At 42.2% G+C, this 16,670-nt stretch overlaps 1 protein-coding gene across 1 annotated transcript in view; it reads right to left on the bottom strand.

Moving 5' to 3' along the window:
• The window catches only part of snx2 (sorting nexin 2), a 40,476-nt gene that overhangs the window by 23,321 nt on the left and 485 nt on the right, over positions 1 to 16,670 (bottom strand). The window contains exons 2-6 of the mRNA XM_079568172.1: positions 9,521 to 9,596; positions 5,904 to 6,055; positions 4,348 to 4,414; positions 2,825 to 2,868; positions 652 to 793 (exon numbers count right to left, since the gene is read on the bottom strand). Coding sequence (XP_079424298.1) covers positions 652 to 793; positions 2,825 to 2,868; positions 4,348 to 4,414; positions 5,904 to 6,055; positions 9,521 to 9,596 — 481 coding nt within the window. The remainder of the gene's footprint in view (positions 1 to 651; positions 794 to 2,824; positions 2,869 to 4,347; positions 4,415 to 5,903; positions 6,056 to 9,520; positions 9,597 to 16,670) is intronic.

Here is a 16,670-nt window from a genome sequence, read left to right as displayed (position 1 = left end):
AGGGCTGGGTACCATTAAAAGATACCAGTCTTGTATCGAAAAAATAAAAGTATCAAAAGCAGGACCCGAAAAAAATCTTCTCTTTTTTTCACATTTTTCCAAATTTTTCTTCCAAATAAATTCCCCCATTCTCCACCCCCCCACAATTTTCCTTATTTTTTCCACAATTTCTCCCAATTTTCCAACAATTATTCCCAATTTTCCACACATGACAATGGAGATGAACCCCATATTGTAAATGTGCAGATCTTCCTCACATGATTATTCTGTTTTCTGGTTCTAGATGACAAATATTTGAGTATAGGTATCGGAAAAGGTATCGTTCAGGTATCGGTTTAGAAAACCAAGTATCATTAAAGTCCTGGTATTGAAAAGAAAAAAGCACTGGTACCCGGGCCTACTTATTTCAAGGGAATTACACTTATTTCAAGACTTCTTCCTACAGTGTGATGACAGTAAGTCAGGGATCATTTATTCCCTTATTCCACAATCGCATGTTTCTCTACAATCGTGATGTAGTTTTTTTTGTCTTTATCGCAGTATGGGCGTATCGTAGGGTTATCGTAATCGTGAGCCATGTATCGTGTGTTGTATCGGATCGTGAGGTACCCGCAGGTTCCCCCCTCATAACAAGTCAGCCCCGGCTCTTACCCACGATGCTCTTCTCGGGGGCGGGCGGCACGATGCAGCCGATGTGCAGGTATTTGGAGGCCAGTTTACTGTGGAGGCCCAGGAAGTCACTGAAGCGACGCTTGACGGAGAAGTCCTGCAGCCGGAACACGGACAGAGACGTCTGCGGCACAAGGGACTGAAGTAAGAAGCTGAAGCTGCAGCGCATGCACTTCCAGGAGACCCCCCACTTTGTGTCCAGTTCAGCTTTACCCAAATCTAAAAGCTTCTCGACTGGAGAGCAACAGCGTAATGCCTCATTTGAAAGACAAGACCTTGTAGTTCGAAATTGTGTGTAAGATCATAGTCCACTGGGTTTCTGTGAAGCCGTGTGAAATTGTGTTTTATGCCCTTTTAAACTACACTGGGGCGTCGGACTGGGGGAGTAAAGGGTACTGAGTACCCAGGGCCCAGAGCAGGGTAGGGGCCCTCAAAAGTGCTGCAAAAAGCCTTCTGTATTGTACTTTCTAAGGCCCTGTCCACACGAAGTCAAGCTGAGGACCAAACGCAAAGATATTTTATCACTTCAGTGTATCGTCCATACGAGCCGGTGTTTTGGGGGTCTGTAAACGAACATTTTCCAAACTAGGTCCCAGAGTGGGATGTTTTCACTGTTTACATTCCACATAAGTTTCCTGCACATGCGCCTCTACATCTTGTTCTATTATCTGTGTTAGCGTCACAGCGCCTCACACAGGCCTGGAAGATGAATTGCGCCGTTTTCACAGACCTGAGTCGACCCATGTGGACGCACACATTTACTGAGCTGCTTCATCCTTACAAAGAAAGTTTCTGAAAATATAAGCGTTTTGCCTTCGTGTGGATATAGCCTTAATTTCATCATCATTGATACTATAAGAATTGAACACAACCAGGCAGAAATACAATGGTTGCTAGAGAGAATTTAGCACAAACAAACAGTGACTTTGTTGACGTGGGCTCAGCAATGCAATGACACAGAGCTAGGAAAGAGAGACTTTAGTCTGACTTCGCTCTTGTGTGCGTTTATTTAACACTAGCCTGTTCTAGCGGACCTTAGAGGCAACTTTCTTGTCATAAATGACAGTTAAACATGAGGTGAGGCGAGTCCTGCCTCTGCCTGTGCTGAGAAGTGGACGGTGCAGAGTCAGAGTCAGAGCTCCTTCTCTCCTCGTTTTAGCCTTTTAAGTTTCTCTTTCCTCATATTTATTATAATTGAGCCATCAGGCCACAGTGACAAAAGCCACAGGTCGCTCACGCCATTTTCACCAAACAAATTATGCTAATTAGCCGCTCACATTTGGAGACTCACATTATAAATGCGCAGCTTTGGAGATGAGTCAACGTGATTCCAGCGAAAAGGTGGACGTCTCGTGCCATGTAGCCTATTACTATTAACTTTTTTTAACAAGAATTTGCTGACATTTATGGTGAGAGACTAAATGAGGCTGAAGCCCTTGAGTGGCTTGTTCAGGCCTGTGGGCACAGAGACATATGGTATCATTATTTTTTGTAAAATAGCATTTTAAGTCACAAATTTGTTATTCTACTGCACAAATATCCCATGTCCCTGGTGCAGTCCTCCTGTTTAATGTGGTCTGATAATAATCATTATGCTCTACCTAAAACCAGCAATTTCAATTGGCCCAATGACAGTAGAATATTCCACCACCAATTTAAATATGTCTATCACTACCGGGATTAAATGTTATTCAATTTCTTCAAAAAACAAACAAAGTATCCAGGACAAATCTGGATTGAATATGTGTTTGTATATGAAGCATTTTTTAGGCTATATATAACAAAGTTATAATAGAAAATAAATGAACTGCACTGTCAAATGTCACTGTTATGTGGTTAAAGAACATAAAATATGAGGGGGGGGGGGGGGTCCACCAAGATAGTTTGTACCCAGGGCCCAGTATTTGGTGCTATCTTCTGTTGCTTCTTTGTTGCTTTTTTGTCACTAGTTTGTCGATCTTTTTTTGTGGCTTCTTTTGTTGCTTCTTCATCACTTTTCATCCTCGTTTTCGATGCTATTTGTGTAAAGCTAAACTAGAGACAATGTGCTCGGTTCCGGTGGAGGTTATGAGGTCAAACTTGTGGATTTCTTTGCATAAACCTGGTGTCAAATGAATCGAGCTGTACTGGTGTAGAGAGCTGAATGAGTCCTTACTTTAGTGGTGACTTTGTAGGCCATGTAGGCGTTCATCCCGTCGCCTGCAGGAAACACACAAATGTCCACAAATGAATGTTTCAAAACGATATACCATATATTATCTAATATAGGCCGGGGCCTTTATTTACTCAAGGGCATCTAGGACCAGGCCTTTATTGGAACCAGGCCACAATTAGAGACAGGCCTTTATTTCTATTTGAGCAAAATGGACGACCAGGAAAACGAAGAAAAACGAGATTTGTGTCCATTTGCACCTAAAATATTAGGTTCATTTATTAATTAACATTTCAAACCCTCTCCCAGCGGCTGGAACATTGACGCCTTTTATTTTGTCGGGACAACAGGAAGTGTTTTGTTGCTGTTAGCGGAGCTTTGACATCAGTGTCACTGCAGGTTTCTGTTTCGTTTTTACCGCGGACCGGATTATTTGTTGTTATCTTGTGTAAAAGGCGAGTTTAGACGGAGCGTTTGTGTTTGTGATCGATCATGAGACTGACCCGAGAGAAGACGAGACGCTCGCGCTGATGGGAGGAGTTATTTTGAGGCGTGGGACTGACCTGCACACGGAGCAGCTAGACGTGCTTTGAAGACGCGATGGAGACTTTATTAAAACCCTGGAGGGTCATAAACATTTGTTGCCCTGTTTCCACAAATAGTCACAGGAGGTTTGAAAAGTGGCTAAATCTGTGTCAAAGTTACGCTCGGATCAGCTCCTCCGCAGCGTCCCCCTCGGCCCGGGTTCCCGTTTGTTTACTCCCTGCACGTGAGTTTTCATTTACTCCAGTATGAGACAAATTCCTAGCATGGGGAATATTTCTACCGCTATAGTTTCTAATAAAAGCCCCGGCCTGTTTTAGAGACCGGCTTTAATTTGCCTCCGCCAGCCGCGAACCCGGCCTCGCCGGGCTCTGAGGTCTGTGGATCAGAACCTGCTAAAGGTTCCACGTACAAGTTTTTGTACTAGAGGTGACCGATCCTTCCAGGCTGTTGCTCCCAGGCTCTGGAATGATCTTCCGCCCTCTTTGCACTGTATTGACTCTGTTGTTTCTTTCAAATGCGAACTTAAGACACATTTATTTGTTCAAGCTTTTAATTAGCTACTTTTGGGCTGCTGTGATTTCTGTGTTGTTTTGACCCCTTTTTATATTGTATGTAACTTCTGTTTTTAACTGTGTTGTGAAGCACTTTGTGGCCTTTGCCTGTGAAAGGTGCTATATAAATAAAGATTACTTACTTACTTACTTACTTACTTACTCTGTTAGAGACCCGGCCGCTAATGGAATACAGGCCAGTATTAGAGAATTTACGGTAAACATGACTGAAGACACGGCCCAGGCTCAGACCTGTCGGGCCGGTCTCTGTTCAAACTGTCTCCATAATGTTGACTCAAAAAGGTCACACACAAACAACGATCTCTGAGAGGAGTCCCGCCGTGAGCAAACAAACTGCAGCGGACCAGGTTTTTGTATTTTAACCGTCATCATTTATCAAGAAAGTTTGTTGTAATGGCTAAAACTGACCGACTTTCTCTGGGTCTGACACCGAGATGAGGATGTCCAGAGAGTCTCCGCCCTCCTCCTCCTCCACCTGCACAGAAACAACACATCACTGCAGATAAAGGTCGGAGAAGGTGAGTGTGTCGACGTGAGGGCAGAGGAATAAACTTTCCCCCCAAAAAAGAGGATCTCAGGCTCTCACACCGACAGTAGTCCAAACACGGTAATGATGTCGCTGCCATTATTTCACAGCATATTATATTACATAACCAACAAACTAAATCAGCACCAAATTGAGGCTGAAGTTCAAACTGAAGGTGAGGCGCTGCGGGTAAAGAGGGAAAAAAATACATAAAATGTAGATATATCAATGAACACATAAAAAAGTCGTATAATTTTGTGTATTTTTTTAAATAAAATTAAAAGACCATAATTGCCAAGATTGTCAGTGACGAAATCTAGTATAAAGTGCATATGACACATATGTGTGTCCGCATGTCCACACTAGTCGTAATCCATCCAAATGTGGTTGAGTGGAGCCTGTAAAGCAGGGGTCCTCAAACTACCGCCCGCGGGCCAGATCCGGCCCACGAGATGATTTAACCCGGCCCCTGACATGTAGAGCACAAATCCCTGAGTATGTAGTAAGTCTCAAGCCCATTCCTGTGCAGAGTAATGTTTTTTTTTGTTTTTTTTTACTAAATCACCAGTATACTCATTCCAGCCACTAGGGGGCAACTTAAATTAATAAAAAAAGAATACCACACGTGTCCAGCAGGGGGCACTGACCTAAGAGATCAGGACATAAGCAACACATTATAGCCACGTGGTAAATGAAGCTTACCCCTGCAGAGTGTGGAGTGAATGAATAATGACACAGGCTTGTAAAGTACAATACAAGTGTAAGCAGTTATTACTTTGGTCACATTACACAATGATGTTTATGTGAAAATAAAAATAAATGGAATCCCTGTGGTATTTCAGATTAAAACAAAGTGTGAAGACTTGATAGCTATTTTTGCAAACCACTCCAGCTAAACAAATATGTGCCCGGAATCAAGTGTATCTTGTGGATATGGTAGTGGGGACGACTGTGCCAGGCGAGTCATCTCTACTTCACAATGAGGCCTTTTGCTCTGGGTCCTACAAGTCTATGTTATAGCCGACCCGGCCCGACCCGGCCCGACCCGGCCCCCCATCACAGTCAGATGTTGATAAAGAGCGGAATGAAAACGGCTCTAAAGTTTAGTCATTTTGTCTGCACATGTGCCCTGTGTCTCCCACAAAGGAAATGACCATATTTGGATTACAGCCTCATCTCAGTCACAGCCTTTCGTGCTACACGTGGATACCAAACGTGTCAGTATTTGGGAATGAATAAGCGTGGGAAAGACCAGGGAGCACCACAGCCATGTTGGGGTTACTTCCTGTAAAAGTAAACACAGTAAATGGAGAGTTTGGTCTTTTCTTTTTTATACACTTAATAATCTTTGACCGCTGTGTGAAGAATCTCTGTGTCCACCTGCAGCACAGCTAACTCCTGCACTGTTCTAACTTCCCATGAGTCTGCTCGTACGTACCTCGTCGAAGGAGGAGTGTGTGAACATGTCGGGGGCCAGTCTGGGGACCAGGCCGGAGCTCGGGGGGGAGATGGGCGTTAGAGCGGGCGACGGTCCGTCCGACAGCAGCACGTCTCGCTCTGGACTGTCCAGCGACACCTCCTCCGTGGCCTCTGAGGAAACACCCAGCATCATGTTCAGAGAAGGTGAGACTGCCAGATCCCCTTGGCGTCCGTCAGGTCTCGGAGACATTGCGGGGACGTCACAGGAACGCCTCACGGGTTGAGGAGACCGCGGAGACGTCTCGGAGACCATGTGGAGACTCGGCTGAACCTGTTGGTTTTTAGGGCTGCACGATTTTGACAAAAAAGCTGACTAAATTTATCTGACAGATGCGATTTTAACCTCTTGACTCCCACCTGAACGGATCCCATTTTCTCCAGTTTGGCTTTGCCCTAATCAGAAAGCTTCTTGGGAAAAAAGCACCAAAACAGCCACAAAAAATGAGAAGAAAACAAGGATGTAAACACAACAAAAAAGTAACAAAAACTCAACAAGAATGTGACAAAAATTTAACAAAAATGTGACAAAAATTCAACAAAAAAAATGACAAAAATTCAACCAAAAAGTGACAAAATTCAACAAAAATGTGAGAAAAACTCAACCAAAAAGTGACAAAAATTCAACAAAAATGTGACAAAAATTCAACAAAAATGTGACAAAAATTCAACCAAAAAGTGACAAAATTCAACAAAAATGTGAGAAAAACTCAAAAAGTGACAAAAATTCAACAAAAATGTGACAAAAATTCAACAAAAATGTGACAAAAATTCAACCAAAAAGTGACAAAATTTAACAAAAATGTGACAAAAACTCAACAAAAATGTGACAAAAATTCAACAAAAAAAAAGACAAAAATTCAACCAAAAAGTGACAAAAATTCAACCAAAAATGACAAAAATTCAACCAAAAAGTGACAAAAATTCAACAAAAATTCAACAAAAATGTGACAAAAACTCAACCAAAAAGTGACAAAAATTCAACCAAAAAAGACAAAAATTCAACAAAAAAAAAGGCAAAAATTCAACCAAAAAGTGACAAAAATTCAACAAAAAATTAACAAAAATGTGACAAAAATTCAACAAAAATGTGACAAAAAATAAAATAAAAACATAAAAAAGGTGACACAACACAGCAACAACGCAAGGAAAAAGATCAGTTTTGTGGGTCTTAGCTTTCAAATGAGGTGTTACACAGACCTATATAATGGCCAAAGAGGACAGAATGCATTTGGTTTAGGTGGGTGGTAAGAGGTTAATATTTTTCGTCTAGCCTATGTTTTCATTTCATGCTACGGAGCTGCAGATAAACGTCTGCTGTTAAACATCACGGTGCTCAGTTATTACATTTCAGCTTCATCAGCAACAAGATACAAATCTGCGAGAGGCAATGAGGCGTTTAATCGAGTCAGAAAAACGTGTTTAGTTTGAACTGTTTTATGAAAATCCGCCTTTTTTTTTTTTTAAACCCTCTACACAAACAAATTATGATTCCGTGACACAGCCCGACCCGTTGTTTGTTTAAGGGGCGTGAGAAGAGTTTGCAGTTTGAGCGAGACACACATGGAGTTGGTTTTCAGCGACTGCAGATCAGACAAACATGATGACACTTCTGATCGGCAGCAGCCAAAGGACGTGAGGCTCCATCGTTCTGATTGGCTTGAGATGTGGTCATCGCAGTCGCTAAAACCTCCATTTGGATTCGATGAAGGTTAATTGCGCAGCCCCGCGACCTGGAGACTCGCCTTATGCCCGGGGGACGTCTCGGAGACATCTCTGTGACCAGCAGCAACTCTGTAACGAGTCTCCAGGCCGATGAGATGGGCCCTTCGTCAGGGGCGGACTGGGACTGAAAAACAGGCCTGGACTCTGGTCAGCCTGGCCCAAACTAGCGTAAATGTGACACTTCCACAAATACATATGTGAACCTCTTACCCCCCGCCTTAACCCAGAGCATACAACACTGTAACGCCTCATTTGAAATCTGGAAAAGTGATGGTAGCTTTGTGTCACGTTGTCGCTGCATTTTTGTCATGTTTTTGTTGCTTTTTCATTACTTTTTTGTGGCTTTTTGGCGTATTTTCATCACTTTTTTGTCACTTTTTTGTCACTTTTTCGTTGTGTTTTCGTCTCTTGTTTTTCGGGGGTTTTTTTCACGTTATTGTTGTTTTTTCATCGCTTTTTTCACTGCTTTGTCGTCACGTTTTCGTCACTTTTTGTCGTGTTTTTGTCACTTTTTTGTTGCTTTTCCAGCACATTTTTGTTTTTGGATGCTTTTCTTTTAAGCTTTTAGATTTGGGTAAAGCTCGGTTACGCCCGGGGGTAAGGGTAATGTAAAGTGAGAGGCCAGACCGGTGGCCCTAGAGCCAGCGACCCCTCTGTGCTCTTCCAGAATGGACATATGGCCAGTCCGCCCCTGCCCTTCGTCAATCAATCCCAGTTGCTGAGCCCGGTTGCGGCAACGTTACCGTGATTCTCCTCCAGTGAGATCGGCCCGTTAAACAATACCAGTCTGGCATCAGAAAATAAGTTTAGGTCCTACTGGTATCGGAAAAACAAAAGCATCGAAAGCATGTAGCCAAAAAAAATCTTCAATCTTTACATTTTGATGCTGTTGATCCTGAGGATTGTTTCAGCTCAAATTAATGATAGTGATCGGATTCACAAACCTGACCTATTATTTTCATGCCTGAAAGTCGTTTCTACTGGACAACATCACGCTCATGTTTTGAATATTGTCAGTTCATATGTGCGGACCAATGGCCGCTGGCTGCCCTGCTTTTTGACCACAAACGTGGGGGCCGCCATTGCTCCGCCATTGCTGTAGTACCTCCATATCGCCGCTAGGCCCCCATTGAAAAGCATTGGAGTTTAGACACGTTAAAAACAACTTTAAAGCCTGGTTTCAATTGTTCCAACACTAGACTAGGCTAGATCTTCCTCCTGAGATAACGCTGGGTTAATCACAATTTATGAAACCAGGCTGGTTTTCGTAATAGGAATTTTAGAAATCTCGTACTTAATGAGGCTCGGACTGTTCGCATTGGAGCAGCGCGAGCTACACGTCACGCAAGGGCCGAGTCTACGGTGAAAATCCCGCTCATATTTCCTTTTTAGGAACATGCTTCGTCAGAGCTGGGGAGGGGGAGTCTGTAAATCCTCCATGAATTCCCCCATGGCCGTGGTCATTCTGGTAAACGGGGAGGAGTGAGCAGAAGACGTCCATTTTTTCTACAGTCTATGGTGCGGACAGAGGAGACAATGAACTTTGAGAGAGTTCTTGTTTCATGTAGATTCTCCCAGTAATGACTGAGATACTAACCGAAAACTAAGACCAAATAAATCTACAGTTTGCCAGTTACCATAGTTACCATCATGGGATTTCCAGTTGCCCTCCACCTCCGTTTTAAACTATAGGCTCTTTAGAATGTTGTGATGTCCCGTAAACGCACAGAGCGGTGTTTAGCTTAAGCCTGTGTAATCCTGACTCTCCAGACGCTGCAGCTCTGTGTCTGTGGGAAAGAGCCGGTCCTGTGGGAAAGAGCCGGTCCTGTGGGAAAGTGAAAATAAGGGAGTCACCTGCGAACAGGTCGTCGGGATCCTCCTCCAACACGGCGCTCTGTTTCGGGCCGTTGGTGCTCTGCTCCGGAGCCGGCTGCAGCGGAGAAACCACAGGAAAACACGGATTAATGAAGGATTCTGACAGGGCTGTGAGGAAAACACATCTTAAACTCTTTAGATTTCATTTCTTATAAAAGAAAAATAAACAGTTTCACACATAATCAGGGACAGCGCTGGAGGTTGTTTCAGCTCAAATAAATGATACTAATTTATGGAATGAATGAATATTATTGTTCTGATTTCTGGTTCTATATGACAAATATTTGAGCTAGAGCCCAACCGATATATTGGGCCGATATCTCCGGAACTGAAAGTGTTCGCGACTTCCTCGGGGTCCTCAAGTTTGTTCACCTGTTTTTTATTTTATAGTTTCGCTTATAATTTCGGAATCATACAAGATAGAGACTCATTGTTTTTAGTTTTAGAATCTGCTGATATATGACAAGCTCTGTCGAAAGTACCGACTATGAATGTCCTGAATAAATCAGCCCTATGCCCCTCAGCGCCCCCTGCTGTCACAGCTCAACACGTTCAGAAGCTTCATACACAGGATTATAGACCAGATATTAACACAAAATATGGTGGGTGGAGATCGACATCAGCCTCAGGAAAACCCACCTCTAATATATTTCTATATAGTTCTAGGATTGAAACCTTTATTTTAAAGGGATATTTCAGGATTTTTAACATAGGGCCTCATTTCCTGGTTATCCAGGAATTTATGCAGTTCTTCTGTTTGGAGAGTTTCGTGGCGCTAGGCTAATGAAGGCTAGTGCATTTCTATGGTATCAGCTAGCCTGCATTAAAAACAGTCTGACCCGCTCCACAGAGCACCTGAGGCAAATCACTTATAACACCAGACTAACCATATAAACAAACCTAAGTGGTTCCCCCAGTCCAAACTAATGGCCAATAAGCATTAAACAAACAACCTGACATTGGACTGACGTGCCGTACTTCCTTTGTCCGTCATATTTAATGATTTTTAACCATTAAATTTGCTAAAACAATATAATTGATGACCCGACCCTCTGGCCAGACTGGTTTAGTGCATCATCCCCGGCCCCAGTCGACGGCTCTATCGCCTTGTTTTGACGGTGATTTTCTGACCTTCTTTTAGTTCAAGGTGGAACTTGGTGATAAGATCACGGTCAGGAAGTGGCTGCAGATTAAAACGCTGAGCGCAGATACGAGAAGTCCCCACATTCATTCTGCTGAGTTTGCTGTTGTCACTGATGAGTCACTGATGACTTCGATTAAAAACATTCTTCCTACAACAGATCAGAGATGTGCACAAACATCTTTAAACAAAACCAGGACAAAGTTTGAACTCAAAGGTCCACGAGCCGAGCCCTTCCTCTGCAGAGGGTCCTGGACTGAACTCTGCCCTCACCAACACCGCACAGGACGGAAGCAGTGAAGGAGAGAGGAAGAAGGAAAGAGGAGACAGGAAACCAACTCTCTGAGCTTTAGCAGAGTCAGCACAATTTACCTTCAGAGATCTAACGGAAAAATCACAAACCACACACAGATGAACCAGGGGCAGATTAGGACTAAAATACCTAAAGTACCTCACGATACCACACACATCACCACACAGAGGCCACGATGCGCCTGTATAAGTAAAGAGGCCTTATAAATACACATAATAGATTTTTTCCCTTTCAAAATACCAGGATATGCCTCTGTATAGGCCCTTATTTCAATGAGTCAGATTAATTGGAAACATAAATGAGTCCTGGTGAATTCCTGTCGTAATGTGATCCTCTGAGGCTCAGGAGGAGGATCTTCCTCTGCAGGCTACTCTACACTAGGTAAATAAAGTAGCCTATAATGTGAATTACCTTATTCAAGCTTTAAAGGGACTATACGGAGTTTAAAAATGTTAAAACTAAGCATTTTCCTCCCCCTACATGTTCCAGCCCAGACCTGATCACCACAACTGCCTCTAAAATCCTGCACTGTCACTGAAAAAGGTGTTCATTCGGGTCTGAAGTGCCGTCATGCACGAGCTTAATATAGAAGGTGCAGTTACGCGTAAGACCAGAGGTGGCAGCAGTGAGTATAAAATGACTAACTTGCATCCAGCCCCTTTAATGAGGGAAAAACCCTCATCTCTGCCACGTGGCCCTTTCTTACTACTGTGTTCTCAGTACACAGGTCGCTCACTTTCTAATGTCATCTGTGTCATTTGCGCAGCTCTACGATAAGGTAGTGCAGGGGTAGGCAACGTCAGGCCCGGGGGCCAAATCCGGCCCTCCAGCACATAGCCTCTGGCCCCCAATATGATTTTGAGAATATAAGGGATCAAATACACTAAAAATGCGAGAAATAGTGTCTTTTTATGGTGTATTTTTTAAATGTCTTTGGAGAACATCCCACTTGGTCATATATAATGTAAAACAAGTGGGTCGCGAGCCAATAGGGAACTTATTTTCAATATTTTCCATCTGAAACTGCACGGAAACTGTTAAAATGTGTATTATTGGGTTGTTCTGAACATAATTTCAGTCTTCAAAGCAAAGCTACGGCTTGTTCAATAAAAACGTGGGGTAAATGCAATATTTTATACGATATATGACAAATTACCGTTTTATTTGGGTCGCAGAGTGTCATTTAAGGTAATGGCGGGTCTCGGAGCCGGACCACTTTAGAACCACTGATGTAAAACATTTGCAGAAAATGGTTCTTTACTTCTTAACTTTAGGCCTGACCCTCGCCCTACAATAGTGAGGTTCTTGGTGTTTTGGCTATGATGAAAATTGGCCCTTCATGATGCAAACTTGCCTACCCCTGACTAGTGCGTCTATAGTAGTGGTCGTAATATAAGATAAGATGATACTTTATTGATCTCACAGATAACAGCAGTAGTAGTAGTAGATGTAGTAGTAGTAGTAGTACACAGGTGAGTGTCAGGTGAGTGTCAGGTGAGCAGTGAAGTCGATGTGAGCTGTTCATTAACTAAAAGCTTTAAAAGTGACCTCGTAAAAGGCAGAAAGTAGAAGCCTCTTCTCCTGGAGCGTTCCAACAATGCCACTCATGTGACCGAGCCAACTGTGTCGCTACCTCCATGTTATTTCAAAACTGCAGTCACAAATGTAAGCGTGTTCTGCCCGTGACCGCGGTGAGGTGAAGGGCAGGTGAAAGCGGATCTGCTGGTACGGGAGCTCGCCCTGGCCCTCCATGAGCGCCTCGGAGTACTTCAGTAGGAGTAATACCGCACAACAGCAGTCGCAGTAACTAACGGTTGTGACATAAGCAGCTCCCAGTTCCTCTGACTCAGCTCATTCCCGGCCGTTAGCCACTTCCTCAAAAACAACGCACTTCCACACAGCCTGCTACAGATACTACTACTACTATTACTGCTACCACAAAGCATAAAAAACATTGATTTTTGATAAACTCAACCCCCATGATCCGCATGAGAGCGATAATCAAGTGACAAAGTTTGGGCCGAGCGGGTCGCCTCGTGACCGGAGGCTCGGTGGGTCACGTCCCGCAGGTGCACACGGCCGTTGTGTCCTTGGGCAAGGCACTCCCCCCCCCCCCCCACCTTCCGTGCACTGTCTGACACTGGTGTATGAATGGCCAGTTCCTTAAACTGTTAGCTCCCACCTGAACGGATCTCATTTTCTCCAGTTTGGCTTTACCCTAATCAAAAAGCTTCTTGGGGGAAAAAAGCACCAAAATAGCCACAAAAAATGAGGAGAAAACAAGGATGTGAACGCGACAAATATGACAAAAATTCAACAAAGGCGTGACAAAAATGTGACAAAAATGTGACAAAAATTCAACAAAAATGTGACAAAAATTCAACAAAAATTCAACAAAGATGTGACAAAAAACTCAACCAAAAATGTGACAAAAATTCAACATAAATGTCACAAAAACTCAACAAAAACTCAACAAAAACTCAACAAAAATGTGACAAAAATTCAACAAAAATTCAACAAAAATTCAACATAAATGTCACAAAAACTCAACAAAAACTCAACAAAAATGTGACAAAAATTCAACAAAAATGTGACAAAAATTCAACAAAAACTCAACAAAAATGTGACAAAAATTCAACAAAAATTCAACAAAAATTCAACATAAATGTCACAAAAACTCAACAAAAATGTGACAAAAATTCAACAAAAATGTGACAAAAATTCAACAAAAATTCAACAAAAATTCAACATAAATGTCACAAAAACTCAACAAAAATGTGACAAAAATTCAACAAAAATGTGACAAAAATTCAACAAAAATTCAACAAAAATGTGACAAAAATTCAACAAAAATTCAACAAAAATTCAACAAAAATTCAACAAAAATTCAACAAAAATGAAAAAAAAAAAAGAAAAAGAAAAAAAACATGCAAAAGGTGACACAACAACAACGCGAGGAAAAAGATCAGTTTTGTGGGTCTTAGCTTTCAAATGAGGTGTTACACAGACTTATATAACAGCCAAAGAGGACAGAATGCATTTGGTTTAGGCGGGTGGTGCTTTGGGTGCCTGATGAAGAGAGAAAAGCTCTACATTTAGCATATTCATCTCCCTGACTGGAATATATGCGTAACCATGGAGATGGAGAAACCCTAAAGAATATAATCCTGGATCATCATAAAGATCACTGTGATGGAAAACAAAGTTGTCATTGTTCATATTGTAACATTTGGATACACAGTGGTTTAGATGGATTAACCAGTAGTGACTCTCGATACGGCTTTAGCTAATGTTAGCCTATGGAACACACTGTTAGCTAGTAGGTTCTCTTCCAATAATCATTTTGTCATTTGGACTGAAGACATGACGACAGGACACATTTGAATTGTTTTTATGCCTTTGCCCAAACTTTAATGTCTGGATTATTTTTGTAGTGAGAGCTTTCCTTATGTTAGTGCCATAAACAAAAGACACAGAGAGCTAGCTTTGGTTTGAGCCGTCTTAGAGCTAACATGCAAAAGCCGTTCGCTAGCTAGCTTACATTGTTCGTAAAGTGGACACTCAGGGTTGTTTGTCACACAGACTGAGGGGTTATTTGTCACATTGTGCATAAACGGTGGGAAATGTTTTTCTTTTGTGCCTGATATGTTTTTCTGACCTCTTTATTTTAACATGAGCTTTTATAGAGGCCGTTTGTTTGATGAATTCGTACATTTTACACCTCGTTGAGCAAAAAAATCAACTGTAAGTCGAAACGAGTGCTGTGCAATGAATTCAATGACGATTTTGACTAATACACTAAACGATTACAGGAATAGCATCATCAAGAAAAAACGATTATTAAGGATGCCCTCCCGCTTGTCCATCCCATTAGCGTGTAAAGTCCGTCCTGCTCAGTTTGTTTGTGAGAATGTCTGATCCACTCAACTACAAGCGCGGCGTAAAGGAACGGCAAAATAAGAAATGTAAATCATCTTTAACTCATTGACTGCCAATGACGTCTATAGACGGCAATTGAAATCTGAACGTTGACTGCCAATGACGTTTATAGACGTCAATTAGGTTTTTTCATTGGGAACAGCTGCAGCAAAGCCTTGAGCATGTCTGGTGTTAAAATCTTAGTTGTGCTGTCACCTAGTGACTCAATAACAGAACTACAAGTTATTTTATTGAGTCACTAGGTGGCAGCGTTGCTCTTTCATTTTCTCAGCTTTTTGGTCAGAAAACAGCATTTTGGGTGATTTCACCTATTTTCTACGGACGATTACTACAGAATGGAAAGAGGTACAAACAAACTTTTTTTCTAGATGAAAGAAGAGAGTCTAATCTTTCTTTTGGTGGGTTTTGTGTTGACATAGACCTGAACCTACATTTTCTGTGGGTCTTGAAAAAACAGTCAAAATCCTGAAAACCCTCTAGCAGTGGGGAGCTCTCTGATTTGAAAATGGCTGGCAGTCGATGAGTTAAAAGCGGCTCTTACGATAAGTGCACACCTTTTGCTGAAAGAGGAGCTCAACAAGAGCAACATAAGTTTTGCAGCCTCTCATATCCTTAAGTCAGGCTGTGTTGCAGAAGATCTCACGAAGCAAAGCAAACTCACATTATTTCAGGCCGCTGGGACTACTTTCCCTTCGCATTTCACGGCTCATGCTTTGGCCTGACATAAAAACAAACAGCGCTGTGTGATGATGTCATCAGGCCGCGCGGCTCAGTATTCTCTCGCAGGTGTGAGGTCTGGCCAGCAGGGGGCAGGTGTGAAACAGCAACCTCTTCTCAATCGAGGCAAACTTGAAATCATCTGTATTTTTGTAACTGTTCAAAGAAAAATATTTAGTGTCTTTTTTTGATGAATAAAAACAGAAATTAAAGATAGACTTTTTAGGCAACAAATAATCGTTCAAATAATCGGGATTACAATGATTATAAAAAATAATACTGATTATTATCTTTTCTATAGTTATGGACACATCTGGCATTGCATTGCCAACTGTTTTAAAACATATTATATCTCCTTAGGCAAAAAAGTTACATAGGTTTATCACATTTCAAGCTAATAATGAGAAACTGCACATGGGGCACATTGTCACAGACGATTTGGTTGTGTTTGACGGTTAATTAACTATTTATCACAATATGACAGAAATAATGAAGTGAGGTCGAGGGTTAAAGGAACAGGCCACCGTTTTTCCATACTGACATATGTTCTTACCTGAGCTTAGACGAGTTGATGCGTACCTGTCTGGTCTTTGTGTGTGCCCTCAGTCACGCAAAACTACTTAAGATGTTGTTCGCATTTGGCCTCTCCCAGCGTATTCCTATGGCTCCAAACAGGGGGGTGAAGTTGGAAGCCACCGCGCTCTTCCACGGACAAAAAGACCAGACAGGTACGGATCAACTCGTCTAAGCTCAGGTAAGAACATATCACAGTGTGGTGGCCTGTTCCTTTAAAGCTTTCATTTACCGCAGGTCTGACTCTTGCGGTATTTTCTGTTGATGTTCAGCCAACTCTAGAAAAGAAAGTGTGACAAATAGCCCCGGTCTCTGCTCCACCTTCATCGAAAATGGCATATTCTTGTACAAACACACTTTTCTGTTGCAGCTCCGCTAAAATCTGTATACTGAGTGGGTAAGTATCTGTATCTGAGCTCTGCGCTTTGCTGTTCACCTGTGACAGT

The sequence above is a fragment of the Gobius niger genome (genome assembly GCF_951799975.1).
Source record: "Gobius niger genome assembly, chromosome: 1".
Taxonomy (NCBI): Eukaryota; Metazoa; Chordata; class Actinopteri; order Gobiiformes; family Gobiidae; genus Gobius; species Gobius niger.
Note: the sequence above shows the minus strand (reverse complement) of the source record. Positions and strands in the feature narration are given on the sequence as shown.